We start from the raw sequence: 22,500 nt of genomic DNA, 5'->3' as shown, positions 1-22,500 counted from the left end.
CAGCACAGTGTGGATGTGTTCAGTTCCATCAGCAGCAGCAGCTCACCTGATTTAATATCATTAAGCTCTGATTTACTAAACCAGGTGTTGGATGATCACTATAAATAACACTAGACTCCATGAGGAGAGCTTTGGATATGGAGTGTAAAGAAACTAAAAAAAAACCTTCTTAACTTTCAATGTCAATGTAAAAAGATTTAATTCCAAGTAATTCTGGAGTGTTTCTATTGGTCTATACGATCTAAAACACAGACAGTAGCTAATACAGTTTTTTTTTTCATTAAAATGAAACATTCTAGGTGCTACAATTAATAATCCTTTTTAAAACCAAATTTATACCAAACTTACAAAAGCTATTAAACAAATACAACAAATATCTTAAACAGATTCTCACAGATGCAAAAATACACACCATTTTTTTTAATTTTCTAAATTTTCTAAAATGATTATCTAAAAGCCCTTATCTGTCACTGGCTCGTTTAATGCAAAACTGAATAAATATGACTCGCTGTCTCTTTATATGAGGCCATTCTCTCACTCATGCTAACACAAAAACAGTCTCAGCAGTGAGTGAGTGAGTGAGTGTATTTGGGGCAGGACTGAGGACAGGACTGAGGACAGGACTGAGGGCAGAGCTGAGGACGGTTCAGATCATGTAGAAATGCTGGACCACACTGGCCGTCTGTTTAATAAGCATTAGAACGTCTGAGGCTGTGTAGAGAAGAGTCGAGACAGGATCAGCCTTGCATACTGAACAACGCAGCGCTACTGTTCTTGTGCTATATGATGTGGTGTGTGATAGGGTGTGTGTCCTATGCTGTTAATGCTCCCAGCACTGCTGTTTACTCAAGGGAAAGGCTGCCTACCTTCATTTAACTCCAATCATGATGTCTTACAGCAGCCAAAAGGCCTAATCAATGATCTTTTGTGTCCTTGGGTGCATGCGGTGCAGACGCGCACACACACACACACACACACACAGACGACACATCCACTTTAAGAGGCTGTCAGTATGGGAGCTGCTGTAGCTTGGTTTCTGAGGGGGGCGTCGCCATGCCGAGCGTTTCCGTGGTGAGCATGTTCCGTTGCTATGTAATTATGGTCCATTCGTATGAGAGCTTGCACCTGAAGTGGGTCTGACTGCTGTGCACACTGTGTGTCTGTGTGTATTTGTTTGTGTGTCTGAGTCAGAACGAAGTAAGTGAGCCATTTGCTTGCATGTTTCATGTCAAGACATGGGAATTAATACACGGGCATGTGGGAATATTGTGGGAGTCTATGCATATAGTGCGCTACAGCACAATATTCATACTATATTCAAATGTTAAGGTTAAGCTCAGGCTCCCATATACGCACAAATCTGGGAGTTAAAATGATCGCTTGATGTGAAACAGACACATTTGATGAGAATCCAGTGACCAAACGGGCCTGGTAGAGCCGTCCACAAGCAAAATCCAAGCTGAAGCGAGAACCACAGCTCCTGACCCATATGACCGCCTCCTATTGTGCTGTTCTGCCTTTGCTTGATTTCCTCTCTCCTTCCCTCCCTCATCAGTTCACCTTCATACACATCAGCGGGACGAATTCGTGCATTTCTGGGTGTCTGTAATCAGCCTGGGGCAAAACTACACACCGGCAACCTGCTGTTTTAGTAGATTGTGCACAGCCTGAGTAGGAGACGAATCTTAAAGGCGGACGCCTACAAATCTGCATTTATTCCCCATGTCTAGTTACTTTTTTTATAGGTAATTTATTTGTAAATGCCTATTTGTCCAACCTCTCTTCATCCCCTAGACTAAAACAGATTGCATTTGTTACCTTTTGAGTCTTTAAGATCAACTTATGTAAATGCAGTCTGTTCTGACCGGTTGCCGTGTAATTGTGGACTGAGATGCACAGAACATAGGCACAGGCTGTTAAAGCAGTATTATGTGGAATGGGCATTTCTTGCTCCTGGGCTCCCCCTACAGTCTGGAAGCGGAGTGGGCGCTTTAAGCCACTTTAAAAGGACATGCTTTTCACATGCATTTTACAAGCTGGGAGATTCAGAACTAGCGTCTGAAGTTAATAAAGCATGTGGACTGAGGCGGTCTAGTAATATTAAAGAATTTTACATAAATACTCACAAGTTCTCACAAGCATTTTTCTGCTCGCTTAACCAAAATAACATAGTGCAGTTAGCATTGTGTGGAGCCTGAAGTAGCAATGATTGCAGGACTATTTTTCCTCTTTCAGGTTATTTTAAGGTAAAAAAGCTACATAGTGCTACTTTAACAGTGCCATAGACTGAAAAACTATTTGCCTTGGCATAGTTGAACAGGGACGGTGAACAGTTCTGTGGAGCAGCACGAAATTGGAATTTTTCAGGCCTATGGATCAGCAGCATCTACTGGATACACCATGAACCTCAAACATGGTTTTTGCTCCTTCAAAAGCAAAATCTGCAAGCTGTAAAACGGCTCATGATATGTATGATAAAAAATTATCATACACCCTGGCAACTAGCGATGGCTTTTGTAGCAACAGCTACTTCAGATAATATTAAAGTGAGGCAGGGCTAAAGAGCTAACAGCTAGTCAGCCAGATGAAGCACCGCTTGAAGAAGGGGCCGTCACTCTAGGTATCCCTACCCCTAAAAGCTAACACCAGCCAACCGTGTTAAAAAGCTGCTCAGATAAGGGACAACAAGAGAAAGCAATGGTGCAGGAATCCATGCTAGGCTAAAAGCTAACACTAGATGACAGGACTCATATAAGGGCAGGACTCAGGAAACATTACTGCGGGAATCCATGTGAAGGCCCAGGTAGAGCACCACGAGGAAACCTGCAAAGCGAGCAGGTATCCATGATAGGCTACAAGCTATCCCTAGTAGACCCTACTACAGTCTGTGCTGACAGGACACTGAGAGGACCCAGAGAGGACAGCAACACTATCCAGTAACACTTGACTGAATAATTCTAAGTGTTTATGCTACAGTGCTAATAACTAAGCTATGCTGTGTGAATACAGTAAGCCAAGGCTCTGATGAAAACCAGCCAATCAAAGCATCAATTAAAAAAATGGAGTGTTTAATTTTGAGGTATGATAACAGGGTAGTAAACAGGGTTGTAAAATCGAATCTAGGCTGTTTTCACCACAACTAAGGTTACACCAGAAAAGTATGAGCTGCAGCAAAAACGTAACAGCACTATACACACCATTCACACACACACACATCCTACCTGTGTCACATTCACGTGTCCTACCTGTGCTCCCACTGTTGGCGTGTTTCAGCCTCTTTTGATGTGTTTTGCCGTTGTAGTGTATCTGTGCTTGTGCAGCTGAGTTGAGCTGAATGTTGCACACTTCGCAGAGCGTGTACGATCTGTGCTTGCGTTCCCGCTTCGGACGAATCTCTGGAGGCGGGGCATCAAGGGCTGTAAACTCCACCCCTTTCGAAGGCACTCCCTCAAGTCTAGTTCCTTCACTGAAAGCTCCGGCTTCATCAAGAGGACTGAATGGACGCTTCATTCCTGTGACTGACACAAAGAAACAGAGAGAAACGGAAGGAGATTCAGAGTTTACATTGAACAATTTACAATTATTCTACATTCTTTTATTTCTGTCAATTTTCACTCCATATTCAAGCAAACACCTGTACAACCCATAGGGTCAGATTACAGGTACTAGGCCTTTTTCAAGTCATATTCATAAAGGTGTGGTGGCATTTCTGATTGGCATTTTCAGATGACCTCAGTAACAGCCAATCGAAATCAACATATTAAAGAGCTCATGCATATTAACGACTAACGCGCCACCTATTTGAGTCCAAAATGTCACAGATTCAAATAAGAGAAGCAGAAGCAATTAAATACAGAAACAAAAATTAAAATAACAAAACAAAAATATTATAAAAAAGGTTACACAAAAATATCATTACATTATTAAACATGGCAATAACTTCAGATCAAAGTCAAAAATGACAAGTGAAAAACTCAGTGATGTCCTACAAGACACCATCAGAGTCACTCAGCTGCTCATTTCATTATAAATTAGCAAACATTACCACTATGGGATTTTCCTGGGCTCCCCCTACAGGTGGGGAGTGTAATTCACTTTTACTCCACTGCAGAAAATACAAATCATGCTGTGAGCTCCCCCTCATGGACAGCTGTATAGGTGCATGTGGTGACAGTTGGAGGGTAAAAAAGCATGAGGACTGAGGCGGTAGAGTGATACTACAGATTGTGCACAAATATGATTCGGGTTACACATGGCTCTCACAGTTCTCGCCAGAGGTCTTATAGAGCTCCACCAAAGTTCCACAGTGCTGTAGCAGTGTACTGACCAGGATTAAATTGGTATTGGAGATTATGACAACCGTCTCCGAAAATATCACAGTTTTACAGCATAACGGTTTTTCACAATTCTTCCTGTTCTTCTTATCGTTATTATTATTATCATTATTATTATTATTATTATTATTATTATTATTATACATTGACCCTTAAATGAATGATATAAATGGTATTCTTCTGCTGCTAAATGTATTCATTAATGGAAGTATTTATAAACAAATAAATAAATAAATAAGAAAGTCGCACGTAAGGTGAAGATCTTTTGAAATATTTTGTGTCCAGCTAATGATTATTTTATTTATGGATTTATCTGCTGATTATTTTCTCTGGTTGGTTCCAAAAATATTCTAAAAATAGTTGAAATTGGTGGGAATCTCTGTCTGGTTGCATTATTTTTCCAAGAGCTGTATTAGGCAAATGTACACAGTATGATAATCATCTACTTTCATACTACGATATACCTAAAAAACAATATAGCGCTGCAGCCCTTCTGACAGAGACGCCGTTCTCCCTGTTACAGTCAGAGGAGCGTCAACGTGATTGAGAAACTTCTGTTTTAAAGTAATATTGATTTAATATTGCTTTAACATCTGGATAAATCTGCCAGTGGTGTGAATTCTGCGAATCAATACCATTATATTATTTATCTATTTTATTACAATTTTAAGCAGTGTGGGAAAGTCTTTGGCAGTCATGAAAATGGTTTAAAACTGTTTACCTGAGCAAAGCAATAGAAGAACCATGTTTGGTTCTATACAGAACCGTATACATATTAGGGATGAGTGAGTGTGAAGAATCTTTCAACTGGTAAAGAACCTTTACATTAAGTGATGGTTCTCCAGACCACACTTCTTTGTCTCTGTTACTAACATAGTCTTCAGCAGAGGTCTTCAAATCTGGACCTTGGATTCAGCTTTCGAGTCCTGAACTTTGTAGTTTTTGGGAGGTGTGACACTAAGTTGCCAATCAATTACATGAACTGTTCCCTTAACCTCCAGGACTGGGAACTGGATACTGGAGACCTAGGTTCTGTGGGATCACTGAAAGAACCCAAGAGTTTAAGCACTGGAAATAATTGACAAACATATAACGACATACAGTTTATTAGTTTATTAGTATTTATTATTATATTATATTATCTGTAAGGTCTGGGTTCCTTCAATATTAATAGAGTTTTGATGTCTTTATCCATCTGTCTGGAGAAACTAATAAAGTGAACTCTGTGCCAGAGTGAGTCCAGATCACCATTATCAAATAACATCCACAAGGGGGAGCCAAACTTCACCATGAACCCAGTCCACTGGCATCTGTGAGTGTGTGTTAGCGCCTGGAACACTCAATTTGAAGAGCAGTGTGAATGTTAACACGCCCTCTTGAATGCGTGAATGTTCCCTTTTAGCTCGTCTGGAGGAGAGGAAATGCAAGGGTTCATTTATTTACATTAATGTGTAAGTAGGTTCTCTCTCTCACACTTACACACACACACACACACATACACACACACCCCTGTTCGCACACAGGCTCCTTTGAATTTGAACCTCTCCTGTCTCACAAACACACACACACATAAAAAAAAGGAAAACATGTCAGAAACACCCTGAATACAAACACACGTCTGTATGCGGCTTCATGAGAGCTGGAACCACTCAAATGCTTAAAAAGCACTCGAAATACACTCCAAAATGACTGGCAAAGGTTTGGGTCCCAAACATGAGAGCTTCTGCCTCGGGTTATTTCTGTGGGTTTCCAAAAGAATCAGAATTGAACTGAATCATTGAATCATTTGGGGGATTTTAGTGGTTGCAATGATTAAATACAGCTACTGTGCTGTAAGTGTTTTTAAGTGTGTGTGTGTGTGTGTGTGTTTCTGATGCGTCCGTCTATAACAGAAGGTCAGGGTCAGTGCGTCTATCCCGCTCGTGTCCCGTTTCAAGCGTGCATCTCTCCCACTGTGCCGACCTCATCATGAGGCTTCATCTGTCTGAACACTGATATCCTGCTGAAAGTCTCCAATAGAGACCACAGACACTAAGCGTGTGTTTATAGCTGTAGTTTGGTTTCCTTGGTCCGGATCAAAGCAGGAATGAGCCATTGCCGTATTTTAGCCGTGGTTCCTTCAGCATTCTCACTGATTATTTGACACAGTAGCCGTTACTCTGGTCTAAATCATGACATGTCTTACATTACCATGGTTTACCACACGTCAGATGTATCCTAAATCTAGTGACTTGAACTTAAGATTTTTAAAGCCCCTGGGAACCTTGTTAATCTGAATCCTTGGGGTCCCCAGTGTAAATGTCACCAGTATTGGTCTCTTCTCCATGTGGAATGGGCAGTCCTTAAAGCAGGTCAGATTTTTTTTACATCAGCATACCCCTGACCAATCACAAGGCCAACAAGGCTCTGCCCTCTCTTCGAATCTGAGCAACATGGAGGGCTACAGCTAAAGCTAAACCTGGGGGTCTAAAGCTCGAGCCACAACTTGGGGCGAAGGGTGCTGGATGGGAAAGACGTCTGGGCACGCGGGCCAGCCGCTCCTCCCAGTCGCAGCTCGAGCTGTGAAAGATCTGTGAAATCAGAACCACGACTCAAAGTAAAAAGATAAAAAACATCTCCATAACTTCTCCGTCTCAAGGTTGAGTGTGTTGCCACACACAATTATTAAAATATTAAGACCATGCCCAGACCGTTCTCAAATAATTATGATGATGAAAGCAGTGTTTTCACCTAAAACACAAGTCTAAGATAAAACAAATAAAAGAAATACATCAAAATGTGTTCCCAGGGGATTGTATTTGTCACTGTACAGCAAAATGTGTCCTCCGCATTTAACCCATCTGTGGTAGTGAACACACACACTAGTGAACTAGGGGCAGTGAGTACACACACACCCAGAGCAGTGGGCAGCCAACTCCAGCACCCGGGGAGCAGAGAGGGTAAAGGGCCTTGCTCAAGGGCCCAACAGTGGCAGCTTGCTGAGCCTGGGAATCGAACCCACAACCCTGTTATCGACAGCCCGGTGCTCTAACCGCTGAGCCACCACTGCCCTGAAATTAACTGAAATTAATGTACTTTTAGACTAATTACAGAAGCCGTACAAATGTCAAAGCATATTTATCTTGGCATAGTTGAATAATGAGAGTTCACTACGTATGTAAGGAATTGACATACCATGGATCTCAAACACTGTTGTTCCAAAAGATTTTGACACAGCCAAAACAGAGCTGGAAAATGGGCCAATTCTGAAACCCCAAAACTGTTACATCACAGTCTTGACTACATTTACACCCCAAAATGTTCAGAAACCCAGACCCCCAGTTGATAAAAATATAAAATATGTTGGCGACCCCAGGAGAATATGGAATATGAGCAGCTCATCACCTCCAGACTCCGCGGCTTTTCCTGTGCCAGTGTCCGCAGAAGTGAACTCAAACTCGAACTCAGAGAACGTTAAACCCGAGGGGAGCAAACAGGGATCCACGCTAGTGTTTGCTATCTCTTCCCTCCATCGTCTGCTCCGTTTAAATAAACTGGACTATCTCAGCTGAACCAAACTGGAGCTAAACACACATCAGAAGAGAAAGCACCGGCTTTTTTTATAAGAGGTAGGACTTGCGAAAGCCAAACCCAGGGAAATGAGTGAGGGCAAGGCTAAAAGCTAACTGGCTACAATCTCTTTAGCTTGCTAGCAGCACATCACACTGAGAGGACACAACGTGAGGACAGCAACTCTATCCGGTAAGACTCTGGAATCAATACGGGGTTTTTGTCACAGTGATCAATCTCTCTCCAGAGAGCAATAGAGCTTGTTTTTGGAGTCCTCTGTAAATGTCAGTATAAAATCAGTGTTATATTCTCAGGCAAAATCACAAGGTTGGTTAATAGGATAGTAAAAGTAACATACTCACAATTTATACACCAAACAACCAAATTAATATACTCTATAAATGCATCTTTTACCTTTAAGTCTTCATTAGGACCCACAGATGCATTTTCCCCACCGGAAAGCTGTGTAATGAACATTACACAGTTCATTCTGAGTCGCGTCATCAGTCTTTTCACTAAAAAACAACCTAAAATCAATGAAGCTGAATCCACATCTGAACACAGTCACTCTGTCATTTCTGTCTTCAAACACATCCTCTTCATTATAGACCAAAAAAATCACAGAATCATCAGTGTCTTGAAGTGTGTGAGCAATGTGAATGCTGGCCTGAGAAGATAATGAGGGCCGTGTCTAAACTAAAAGGCATTTTCAGGCTGGTTTGAGGCGCAGCCCTAAAAGAGATGGCGCTGGGTCAGCTGAATGCCTGACCGGATGTTTCATCTCTAATCTGTTTGCTGAGGGCCGCTGGAACGACACATGAGGTTGGGTATATTTGCTCAGGCGCTGTGTATGAAAGTGTGTGTGAGAGAGTGTGTGTGTGTGAGAGAGAGCAAGTCTAAAATGAGTCGGGATGAGAGGAAATTTAAACAGCTGCTGACTGTTGTACTCCCTTGCCAGTTTAGTCCTCAACACACAGTTGCTGATTCACTGTCCAGCATACTTGAACGAGCCAGTACATTTCCTGAAGAAAGCCTTAGCAAAGTTTAAAACGTCCAAATGATCACATTTTAAAAAAAAAAAAATGGCATATTACATCAGTACCAGTGTCACTGCTCGGCGTACATCAGCAAAAAGTGCCGTGTTGGATATCGGAGGGGAAAAATCAATGAATTCTCTCTGATCCTGAAACAAATCTAGTCTGAAACTCTGTGTAATGCCATGTTATTAACTGTGCATTTGGGGTAATGATGTGTTTAAGTAGTTTGAGTACGATAGCCTGCATTTAGATGATCATCTAAGTGAAGCGCTTCAATTAAAAACTGCTCATTCTTAAGTGCTGGACTGCTGCCGGACAATACTCGGGATTTCAGTATCGATATTAGTGTTGTAAACGACACAGGGGTATCAGAACCCACAAAATGACCATCTCAGCCCTGTTAACAGTCCAGCTCAACACCAGCTCAACACCAGCTTTTGCTGGTAGCTGGTTCCAGATGGTCTAAGCTGGTCTTTTATGGGCAAGGTGCTTGAAAAGCTGCTCGTCCAAGAGAAAACAGTGTGCATTGCCAGCATAGTGTGTGTTGCATTTGAGTTTTGCTTCCCATGCTAGTTTCCTCTAAGCTCTGCCCCGAACTCCAGCCCAAAGTCTTCTGAGTTTGACTCCCTGTAACAGGCCGTGGTCCATACTAGCAAACCGTACACTGCAAACTGCAGAATCCCTGGCAGCGCCCCCTGCTTACAGATGGTTTTGCAAGGACTGAGAGTCTTGCAGGGTTATTTCCCATCATGCTCCTGGTGGAAATTGACAAGAAGAGGCATGGTTGGACAATGGAGCAGAAGTAGAAGCAGAAGCAGTTCCAAATAAACACTGCAGAATGTGGACCCTGGTTAAAAGCAAGGTGCTTCCTGATTGGTGCTGGAGAGACCTCATCTATTGGTTGTTCACAATGTCCATGACAGAATTGGCATGAGCCAAGACTACAGACTTGGACTAATATTAAACATGGTTGGTTTTATCAGATTGAGGTAAGACGTCTATCCTGACCACCTTACAGCAGACGATCGAGATGACTGGCTCTCGCATGATTTTGATCAGATATCGGAAATTTGTCTGAGACAGTGAAATCTCGCCCCTCGCCGGCTTCAGGTCACACATCGGACGTTACACAAGTTACTCACAGTGTAATCTTCAACTGGAATGCAGTCAGCCTTGGCTAGGTTAGCTTCAGTGTGCTAGCCATAAAAAAAAACATTGCATTTTTTGCAAGGTTTGAAGTTTGAAGTACATAAAATCAATCAATTAATACCAGCTTTATCAGGCCGATAGTCAGATTTAGAGTCAAGTCAGATTTATTTGTACAGCGCTTTTTACAACTGTTGTCTTTAGCTTTACATAATTAGTACTTAATAAAGGACAGAGACAGAGAAGAAAGAAGAAATAACATGAAGGATCAAAGACCCTCTGTGAGCAAGCCAACGGCGACAGTGGCAAGGAAAAACTCCCTCAGAGCTGGAGGAAGAAACCTTGGGAGGAACCAAGACTCACAAGGGGGACCCGACCCATTCTCCTCTGGTCAGAACTATTTAAACATTAATGATAAAAATTACCAAAGCAGATACAACAGAAAGTTAATAGTGGTACAGAAAGTTAATAGAAAAAAAAGTTAACAGAAACGATAGTTCTGGTTTAAAAAGATTTATTGTATCATTTTTGATTCTCTTCGCCAAGTAGCCTTTAGCTGATTAACACAAGCTGACAGAGTGACAGAGTTTTATCAGTGGTCACATTACAGATTACAGGAGAAATGTACAACCTAAAGCCCGGCAAGTCAAATGTTATGGGTTTGAAAAGTCTTAAGAAATTGCTGCTATTGCTAATGGGCGGCATTTTTTTCTTAAATAAATCAGGTCGCAATGATTTCTGGGCAAATTCTGCAGCTGAAGAGCACACTTGTGTACACTCAATCCCTTACTCCTCCAAGGGCTCATCTAATCAACTTCACTTGAGCTAGGGAAGTAATGGAACTGCCTATAAAATGGTGTCAGGGATTCCCCCAGGGGGAACTAGTGAGAAAGTGGCAGTATCACCATAAGAAGCTTTTAAAGCAACTGAAGGCGTGAAGAATGCATTTATGGGATCTTATGTTGCTCAGATGTAATTTAACAAGCCTGTTTACCACCCTGTTATGTTACGCATACGAAACATGATGAATTTCCTTTTATACACGACACACCGAAAAAAAAAGCTGTTATAAGTGTCCTCTCAGAACAATGTGTTGTTAGCAAGCTAAAGATTGATAAGATAATCCTTTATTAGTCCCACAGTGGGGAAATTCTCAAAAATTGGTTAGCTGGTTAGCTTCAAGTTCAAGTCTTACTAGTGAATAAATAAGGCGGTGCCGTGACACATCCTGTCCCCCCGGACACATCTTATTCCCTCTGACTTTTTTTTATACAGAAGAACCATTTAGGACCCAATACGTTAGTAAGCCAATCTAGCTAGCATGCTACTAGTTAGCCAGTGGAGCTGATCCCCCTACGATTGTAATAGCTAGCATGCTACTGGTTAGCCAGCAGAGTTGCCCCCCCCCCCCAGTGTGTTTTTTCTAGTGTTAGTTGTTTTTGTATTGCTTTATTATCCCAATTATCTGCTGATCTTGTACAAGGTTAGCCTGATAGCATATAGCAAGTGCACGATAACTAGCTTTACCTGTTGGTAACAGCTTTATACGCCAGCATAACAACAAATATATCGTTGCTAACTTGCTAATAAGTGTTTAATAAACAAAGTTAAATGGCAACGCTTTATCGAGATAAAAACTTCTCAGTAATGATCAGCACATATCTTTCGATACATTTTAATCTGGCATATAAGTATGACAGCCGTGTGAAGATGGACAATTAATCATGTTCGTGATTTTATCCAATTAAACAGGCGGGGGGGGGGGGGGGGGGGTAGGATGTGTCCGGGGGGATAGGATGTGTAATAATGAACTTTAGAGATGCTTAAAGCTAGCGTCGGCTAGCGTTAGCTTTTAGCCGAGTGTGGATCCCTGTTGGCTGTCTCCCAGCTTTTGCTTAATTGCAGCTTAATCTGTTTGAGGACACTGGCACAAGAAAAGCCACGGTCACAGCCAGCCAGGCCTGGTTCCCGTAGCAACCTGTGTTCCCATAACTAGTATAGTCTGGAGGTGATGAGCTGCTCTCCAGCATCAACAAGACCATATTCTTCTGAAGTCGCCATAACGTTCACACCATTTCACCAGCTTTGACCAGGGCTGTCACTAGTGGGCTAGGTTTAAGGTTTTGGGGATGTAAATATAACCAGTAAAGACTGTGATGTAACAGTTTTGAGGTTTCTGAATTTACCTGTTTTCCAGCTCTGTATTTCTTATTTTTGATGAAGGAACATCAGTGTTTGAGGTTCACGGTTTGTCACTTCCATCTAGTGAACTCTCATTATTCAGCTATGCCCAAATTGAAAATCCCTCACTTTTAATTAGCAAACAAGTGAATTGGTGCTTTTGTAATTTTGTATTTTGGCTAAAAGAACAGACATTACTTATATTTCTGTATGAATAAACAATGGAAAACTCAATAAATATGTATCTAACTGCACACCCAGTCAGATACACAATATTTCAGTCATAATTTATTGCTTCTCATATTGTCCTTATTAACAGTGCGGTGCAGTGCAGCCCTGCCTCACAATGAATCATCTCAAAAATCCCACGTTTCAGACAGTCTGATTCATGACGTGAACATCATATGGACAGCTTTCCCAGACTGCACAGACTGCATCTGTAGCCAGAGGCAAATGAAATGTTGGCGCAGGGCAACAGGGACTCTGACTGTTATAAATGGGGCCCATTAGGCTGTTAGCACAGTTCAACACCCATTTGATGCTAAAATTCCTTCCCTTCATCTCCGTCAGTAACGGAGCCTACTACTGTTGGTGCAGCGGCACCAGAAAAGCCCCCATGGGGAAAGACTGTGGTGTACGCAGAGGCATCTGTCTTTGTGATAAGTGTGTGTCTCTGATAAGGCATAGAAGGACATGACCGGACTGCTGAGGCTGTGTGCCTGGACTGCAGACAACGTGCATCTACACCATATGGACAAAATTATTGGGACGCTTACACATTACACCTACAGGAGCTTTTATGACAATCCCTTTCTAAACCCATAGTAATTAATATGGAGTTGTGTGGAAAGGCAGACTGTATGGCTAGGGGCTTGATTTTATACACCTGTGGCAATGGGACTGAATGATGCACATGAATCCAATGATTAAGAGGTGTGTCCCAACAAGCACAGCCAAACATAGACCAAAAGGATAAGTAAGCACTCATCTTCACTTACACTTTTCAAAATTTACAGCATCTCATGACATAAAAGCCAGCACTGGGATTAAGCTGGCAGCCTTCTGAAGACATCTGGAGGCCTAATGGCTCCATCTGGTCAGCGTATGCAATGGTGCAACATGTTTAAGGCCTATTAAAGGATTATATTTGCATTATCATTTAACAATATTCTATTAGCTGTTCATTTCTACTTAATGTCTCATTTATTGTTTTTCTAATTAAAAACATTATGTTGTTTACATTTTAATGGTTCATTAGATAAATAAACAGTTCAACGGTAAAACAAGTGGCCACACACACCCTTTGCACACTCACACACGCTCTTATGAACACAGATGCAGGTTACTCACCACTCACCGCTACATTTAGTCAATGGGCATGAAATTTTCAAATGGATTGTGAGAAAACACCCAAGCAATCATCTCCCTCTCTCTCCTTCCTGCTCTCATACTCTTGCCTCACACACACCACACCAGGTCAAGAGGGTGAGGAATTTTCAACCACAAAGTGCACAATGAAGAGCTTGTATATGTGAGCAGTCATTTTTTAATGATTGTAAAATGCTACCAGCAGGAAACCAGCATTAAAATAATCATCCACTCGCTGATTTGCCTCCCCCTGCTGACCCCAAACCACAATGTTACCCAACACCCAGTTCACAAACAAGGCAACCTTGCACAGTCAAACACCAGCAATATGAGAACCACATATAAACAATCCACCAGCCATCAACCAAAGACCAGCTAACTGTCCACCCAGGATAACTACATATTCAACCAAAACGCCTGCACTAACTTAAAATCTCAAGGTCAACCAAACACCAGTCTAACAAGCACCAAGAGTCTACCAGTCTAACAAGTTCAGAGTTCAGTCTCTGGAGTTGAGAAGTCTGATGGCTTGGGGGAAGAAGCTATTGCAGAGTCTGGTCATGTTGGACCGGATGCTGCAGTACCTTATTCCTGATGGCAGGAGGGAGAACAGTCTGTGTGAAGGGTGGGTGGAGTCATCCACAATGCTGTTTGCAGCAGGTGGTGTAAATGTTCATGATGGAGGGGGGAGAGACTCGGATGATCCTCTCAGCTGTCCTCATAATACGTTGGAGGGTCTTGCGAAAAATCATCCACACACCAACCAGCCATCAAACATCAACCACCACACACCAATAACCATCAAAACACCAGCTAAACATCATCCACACACCAACCAGCCATCAAACATTAACCACCACGCACCAATAACCATCAAAACACCAGCTAAACATCATCCACACACCAACCAGCCATCAAACATTAACCACCACACACCAATAACCATCAAAACACCAGCTAAACATCATCCACACACCAACCAGCCATCAAACATTAACCACCACACACCAATAACCATCAAAACACCAGCTAAACATCATCCACACACCAACCAGCCATCAAACATTAACCACCACGCACCAATAACCATAAAAACACCAGCTAAACATCATCCACACACCAACCAGCCATCAAACATTAACCACCACGCACCAATAACCATCAAAACACCAGCTAAACATCATCCACACACCAACCAGCCATCAAACATTAACCACCACACACCAATAACCATCAAAACACCAGCTAAACATCATCCACACACCAACCAGCCATCAAACATTAACCACCACACACCAATAACCATCAAAACACCAGCTAAACATCATCCACACACCAACCAGCCATCAAACATTAACCACCACACACCAATAACCATCAAAACACCAGCTAAACATCATCCACACACCAACCAGCCATCAAACATTAACCACCACACACCAACCAGCCATCAAACATTAACCCCCACACCAATAACCATCAAAACACCAGCTAAATATCAAGCACACACCAACCAGCCATCAAACATTAACCCCCACACCAATAACCATCAAAACACCAGCTAAATATCAAGCACACACCAACCAGCCATCAAACATTAACCCCCACACCAATAACCATCAAAACACCAGCTAAACATCATCCACACACCAACCAGCCATCAAACATTAACCACCACACACCAATAACCATCAAAACACCAGCTAAACATCATCCACACATCAACCAGCCATCAAACATTAACCACCACACACCAATAACCATCAAAACACCAGCTAAACATCATCCACACACCAACCAGCCATCAAACATTAACCACCACGCACCAATAACCATCAAAACACCAGCTAAACATCAAGCACACACCAACCAGCCATCAAACATTAACCACCACACACCAATAACCATCAAAACACCAGCTAAACATCATCCACACACCAACCAGCCATCAAACATTAACCACCACACACCAATAACCATCAAAACACCAGCTAAACATCATCCACACACCAACCAGCCATCAAACATTAACCACCACACACCAATAACCATCAAAACACCAGCTAAACATCATCCACACACCAACCAGCCATCAAACATTAACCACCACGCACCAATAACCATCAAAACACCAGCTAAACATCAAGCACACACCAACCAGCCATCAAACATTAACCACCACACACCAATAACCATCAAAACACCAGCTAAACATCATCCACACATCAACCAGCCATCAAACATTAACCACCACACACCAATAACCATCAAAACACCAGCTAAACATCATCCACACACCAACCAGCCATCAAACATTAACCACCACACACCAATAACCATCAAAACACCAGCTAAACATCATCCACACACCAACCAGCCATCAAACATTAACCACCACACACCAACCAGCCATCGAAACACCAGCTAAACATCAACCAGCCATTAAAACACCAGAAAAACATCAACCACAAACAAACCAAACATTAGTCAAACACCAGCTTAATACTCGGTTGTACATGCACACACACACACACACACACACACACACACACACACTCATACATCACTGCAAAAAGATCTCAAAGGCACTTATTTGTCCTGTTGTATTTGCTACTGTACCGAGGAGCCAGACAGAGAAAATCAAGAAAGGCTGAAAGAAAACAAGAAAGAAAATTACAGAGAGTGAGTGCTGCCTGCATAGCATACACACACACACACACACACACACATACACAAATCACACAAAACAGCATCATTAGAAAGTAGATTAATGTGTCATTATGGTCATTAACCAATTATTCCAGTATTCTGAGCTGTGAAGAGCCGAAAGAACAGTCATTTTCATATCCTCTCTACACAGCCTGTCTGCGTCTAGTAGACTGTGTACAGATAGGCACTGAATACAAAGCTGCAACACACCGCCACACACACCGCACCATAATTATACAGTGTGTGTGTGCAGCCTCAAGCAGATGAACCCATTGTTTGAATGTTTGAGATTCTGAGAGTTATAGCAAATATGGGCTAAGAAACTGAGCTAGTCCGTAGCACGGCCAGTATTGTGGGGTCCGAATAATACCTAGATTCTGATGGCTCTGTAGAAGAAGGAAAGGAGCTTGCTTTAACCTGGTGTCCTAAACCTCATGGATTTACCCTGCTTCTACTTTCAAGGCTAAACACAGCAGGGGTGTCATCAGTCCTAGAAATCCACAGCACTGTATAGGCCTGTCTCGATCCAGACATCTTATATAATATAACTAAATAAATGTGATCAAATATTCATCTAAAATTGGGTGAAACTTCATAATTATCATAATACATTATATCACAGTTCCCCTTTATTAGTGTGTGGACATAGTCAGTCTGAAGGAATGGTTCAAAAACTAAATTAGAGCTTTGAGGCTAACAATGCTGACAAACACTATTTCTCAATAGTTACTAGTTCACACTCTTATCCAGAGCGACTGCCAAGGTTCCTCGTATTACAGAGGTGGGCCAATGTAGTGTTAGGAGTCTTGCCCAAGGATTCTTACTGGAGTAGTGCAGCATAGTCACCCAGACCATGAATTGAACCCCAGTGGTATCCGTAGTGCCACACCAAACACTTCAGTTGCCCACCAATTACCCAAATGTTTTTCATAAATACAGTACCAGTCAAAAGTTTGGAAACAAATGAATGTATGCTGACTTCGGCCTACCTGAAACTACCCAGCTACGACATCCTGACTATGGTGGATGCCCGTGTGCCCCCAGGGTCCTCTTTTTTAAAAACAGAAACATGGTCATCCTCACATTTGGATCAAATGTTTTCAAGATGATCATCAGCACACATTAAAAGCAGGTGTGTCCAAACTTTTAGCTCACAAAAAAAAAGCTAGGGTGACCACATTTAGGACACACAGGCATCCGTAGTGGTTATGATGTTGTGCCTGGGGGGCTTCAAGTAGACTTAAGTTATGGGATTGTAGCAGTGTGTATGAAGGAGGGTAGGAGTGAATTTAATACCTTAAAACCTAGTTTTCATAGTCACTTTTAACATGTTATACTTAATGAACTTAATTAACTGATTATTAATAATTCTAATAATTAGGGATTCCTTTCCTTTCCGATACCGATACTGATACCAGATAGTCAAAAATTGGCAGACACAGACTACCAATACCAACTCTGATTAAATACTTAATAAATGGCTATAATTCCTAATATTTATAGTGTTCCACTTTTTATAGGTTATAGGTTTTATCCCAAAAAAGAAATAATAAGCTTGAAAGATCAGCATTTACTGCTTGAGGAACTGCACAGTTGAAAAGTTTTAGAGCTCTGGAGAAATAAAAAATTGCCACAATGCAGAAACACGTGTAGGCAGGGAAGCATAAGCTTGCTAAGCTGCACCAAACAGCTTTTAACTTTAAAAATGTTTAGAAATGTAAATTATTTTCAAAAAGTGGGAAAAAAGAGGGAAATTTGTTTTGAAAAATATCCGGACACTGACCAAATCGTTTGTTCCTGAAATGCAACGTAAGTTAATGCAGGTAATGCGTTGTGACCTAATTCCACACACGTTTCAGAGCAGACCACACACATCTGAGTCATCAAGGCATCATGAGTTGAGTCCTGTCGAGAATCAGATTCCACTCTGCTTGATTATAAGGTTTTATGGCCCAGCCCGTTCAAACAAAGCAACCTTCAGACAAACCTCGACAGGGCAAACAAGGACACTCTAACAGAGTCACACAACACACTCAGGATTCCTCTGTTATCCGCCTTCATCATGTGTGTGTGTGTGTGTGAGCGAAAGTGCGTGAGAGAGAACAAGAGAGAGAGAGAAAGAGAGAGAGAGTGGTCCCAATTCCATTAAGGGTAGGGATTTGAGAAGATTTAGGCTAGCCCTTCCCCTCCCCCCTGAACTAGAATAGTTTCATAATATAATAATCAGACACAATACTGTGCAAGGGAATACCGCTGCTTTGCGTGTCACACAGGATGTCTGTGTGTTATGGAACGGATGACTCAATCCCGCTAAATCTCAATTGTGTAACTTATTCGATTTTGAGCTTGAATTATATTAAAGCACCATGTTTTCACTCTGGCTTATGTGTGGGAGGCCAGCACACCCATAAACACACTCAGGAACACACTCTAGGGGTCACCAGATCAGATTGGCTAAGTTGCATGGTTTTTTAATTTTCTCCACAATACACTAAAGTATTTGGACACCTGTTCATTCATTGTTTCATTTGAAATCAGGGTATTTACCCCTTAAAAAAGCCTGTGGACCGCCGGTGGGCCGAAAGCGTATTACCAAAGAATTGCTCCACTAGTTTGTACACAAGTTCCTGTAGTGACTAAGTAATACACCTTAGTGTGTAATAAGCCTTTCTGCATTAGGGATTAAAAAGAGTTTATCCTTCTTTTGCTGGAATAACTGTCTCTACTTTCCATGGAAGAAGGATTTTTTACTTGTTTTTACTTGTTTTATTTGTTTGCATTCAGTGACAAGACTGTTAGTGAAGTCAGGATGTCGGATGATCACCACCCGACATCATTTCAATGCTCCTCAGCTAGGTTCGCTAGCTCTGCCAAGTTCTGATACTCGATGTACTTGGCTGTTGTTAGTGGGGTAAAAGTCTATGGTTCACCATGAGGTCTCGCCCTTCAACAAAAAGAGTCAATCAGCTTGCTGGTTACAAATAAAGTCCCGCTCTTCAACAAAAGAAGCCAATCGGTTTGCTGGTTATGAATAAAGGCCCGCCCTTCTACAAAAAGAGCCAATTAGCTTGCTGATTATGAATAAAGGCCCGCCCTTTAGCAAAAAGAGCCAATCAGCTTGCTGGTTAATAATAAGGGCCCGCCTTTTGACAAAAAGAGACAATCAGCTTGCTGGTTACGAATAAAGGCCCACCATTCTACAAAACAAGCCAATCAGCTTGCTAATTATGAATAAAGGCCCGCCTTTCAACAAAAAGAGCCAATCAGCTTGCTGGTTATATTATATAATAAGCTATAATAAGCTATTCATCGTTATTGTCTTCATTGTTAATAAGCAAATGCATGAAACAACATCAAGATACATTTACAAACAATAAGTTCAAAATCAGAATAATTGATTATTTATTTAATAACTGAGAGATTATTGGACTATCAAAACTGTGGTTTGTTGACGGAATAATAAAAGGGTTTAAGGGATTAATTATAATTCAAAGCAGAGCATTTAATGGGCATCTAAAGTCATGGGTGGATATATTTGTAGTAGCTGTTGCACTTGAGAACTCCCTGAACCTACTGAGTGCCACTGCAGAACAACTGTCAACATTCAGGAACCTACTGAGTGCCACTGCAGAACAACTGTCAACATTCAGGAACCTACTGAGTGCCACTGCAGAACAACTGTCAACATTCAGGAACCTACTGAGTGCCACTGCAGAACAACTGTCAACATTCAGACAGATGTTTTCTACAGCTGCACGTGTGTGAAGTTTTTAACCGAATATCTGAACAGCCATAATCACGTGTACTGTGTGGTCAGGCAAACATCAGCCTCCCCTGCATGAGGCCCTGGAGGAGCCTTGATCAGAACCTGCCCCTGCTCTCCTGGCACCAATATCACAGTATGTGTGTTTGTGTGTAAGGCCTAGTATCTGTAGACTAATTTTTTGGAGGCCACTGGCACACCTTTCCGCCAGAGTGGCTCTGCTATTGTGTGTATGTGTGTGTGTGTGTGTGTGTGTGTGTGTATGTGTGTGTGTGTGTGTGAGAGAGAGAGAGAGATGTCTGTGGGGGTAAAGGGGTTAGACTAATGCTGAGAGCTTAGTGTGTAACTGAAAACGTTTTCCATCACATTTGTACTCTCTTTAGCCCTAATCCACCCTGATTACGCTGTCACTCAGAACTCTGCTACACCTGCCAGGCCACACACATACACACACATACACACACATATCTAATCTTTCATCTGAGTGTGTGTGTGTGACGGAGAGACTCCCATCTCTCCTGGTGCGTACAGTACGCCCTCAAAGCCTTCGCCGGGCCGCTCGTTTTATGGCTGTGCTTTGTTGAAAGCTCATTTTATGGTTGTATTTATTTGAGGACTTTATGGGCACGCTGAAAGCTAAACCCCAGCCTTGGGCTGTGGAGCAGAGGAACTGCATTCTCTGAAGTGCTGGAGCTCCATCCAATACCTCTGGGATGAGTTAGTGAGTGGTGTTTGAGATCCAGAACTAATCATCCAACATCAGTACTTCAGGCCTCACTGATACTCTTGTGGCTGAATGCAATCAAATCCTCACAGCAAATGTACACATTTACAGCTGTCCATGAGGGGGCGCCCAGAGCATGGCTGGCTTGTATTTGCTCCACCAGGAGGGGGAGCCCAGGAGCACAAATACCAGTTCTCAAATAATGCTGCTTGCAGTACAGAGGGGTGACTGTCTAAGCTATACAGTTCACTCCACCCAAAAGATTGGCCTGCTGTGTCAACACACAGCCTTAAATCAATACCTACCCTGTGTGTGTGTGTGTGTGTGTGTTATTAGACCATTACAGATGAAAACACTGCTTGCATTGCATTAAGCTTTCCAGCTCCCCGAATGAGTCACTTCTACCAAACACAGAACATAGAAGCCCCTCTTCTCCTCTACAGCCCACCCTGCTCTTTCTCTACCTCCTCACAATCTCCATCTCTCTCCCTGTCTCTCTTTCACTCTATCTCTCTCTACCTGTCTCTTTTTCACTCCATCTCTCTCTCCGTCTCTCTTTCACTCTATCTCTCTCTACCTGTCTCTTTTTCACTCTATCTCTCTCTACCTGTCTCTTTTTCACTCTATATCTCTCATTCTCTCTCTCTCTAACTGTCTCTCATTCATTCTCTCTCTCTCGCTTCATGTCTCCCTTTCACTCCCCTCTCTCTCTCTCTCTCTCTCTATATATATATATATATATATACCTGTCTCTCTTTTACTCTCTCTCTCTACCTGTCTCCCTTTTTTCACTCTCTCTCTCTATAAATATCTCTCTCTACCTGTCTCCCTTTTTTCACTCTCTCTCTGTCTCCCTTTTTTTACTCTCTCTCTCTCTATATATATATATCTCTCTTTCTCTCTCTCTACCTGTCTCCCATTTTTCACTCTCTCTCTCTACCTGTCTCCCTTTTCTCTCTCTCTCTCTCTCTCTCTATATATATATATATATATATATATATATATATATATATACCTGTCTCTCTTTCACTCTATCTATCTATCTATCTCATTCTCTCTCTCTCTCAGTCAGCTTCTTTCACTAGCCGAGTTCATCTAAGGAGGCACAAATTCACTCAGGTCAGCATATCTGTGTGTGTGTGTGTGTGTGTGTGTGTTAATCGTACACAGTACTATATTGTCAAACAACAACCCTTTTATTTCTTATGTGTGACACTGCCTGTCAGGTTTGCTACAGTCATGTTTACTACAGTTCACTACAGTAGCCATTATGCAATGCACTCAAAAACCTATATTTCCCCAACACTTTATTTTACAATTCAGTTAAAAAGTATTTGGACACCTGTTCATCCACTGTTTATTTTAAAATCAAGAAAATTAAAGAATTATGCTGCTTTTGTTTACTATCCAGGGAAGAAGGCTTTCTACTAGATTTTGGAGGAGCATTGCTGTGAGGACTTGATTGCATTCAGCAGCAAGAGCATTAGAGAAGTCAGTACTGGATGGAGCACCGTTGTCATTAAAGAGAACACAGCTCAATGCTGAGCGGCTTTATACCCCTCAAGCCCACACCTGGCATTAGGCACTGCCGTGGAAAAAACAAATCACACTATGAGCTCCCCCTTGTGGACAGTTGTTGACAAGCCAACAGACCCAGATGTGGGTCTCATTCAGCACCATCAAAGTTCT

The 22,500-nt window shown here is 42.0% G+C and overlaps 1 protein-coding gene across 3 annotated transcripts in view; it reads right to left on the bottom strand.

Moving 5' to 3' along the window:
• Positions 1-22,500, bottom strand: part of znf385c (zinc finger protein 385C) — a 118,874-nt gene that overhangs the window by 77,096 nt on the left and 19,278 nt on the right. For all 3 annotated transcript variants that reach the window (XM_072694181.1, XM_072694182.1, XM_072694183.1), the window contains exon 2: positions 3,246-3,518. In XM_072694181.1, the coding sequence (XP_072550282.1) occupies positions 3,246-3,518 (273 nt within the window). The remainder of the gene's footprint in view (positions 1-3,245; positions 3,519-22,500) is intronic.

Source organism: Salminus brasiliensis, chromosome 12 (assembly GCF_030463535.1).
Source record: "Salminus brasiliensis chromosome 12, fSalBra1.hap2, whole genome shotgun sequence".
Classification (NCBI taxonomy): domain Eukaryota; kingdom Metazoa; phylum Chordata; class Actinopteri; order Characiformes; family Bryconidae; genus Salminus; species Salminus brasiliensis.
The sequence above is the reverse complement of the archived record's forward strand: the minus strand, read 5'-3'. Positions and strand labels throughout refer to the sequence as shown.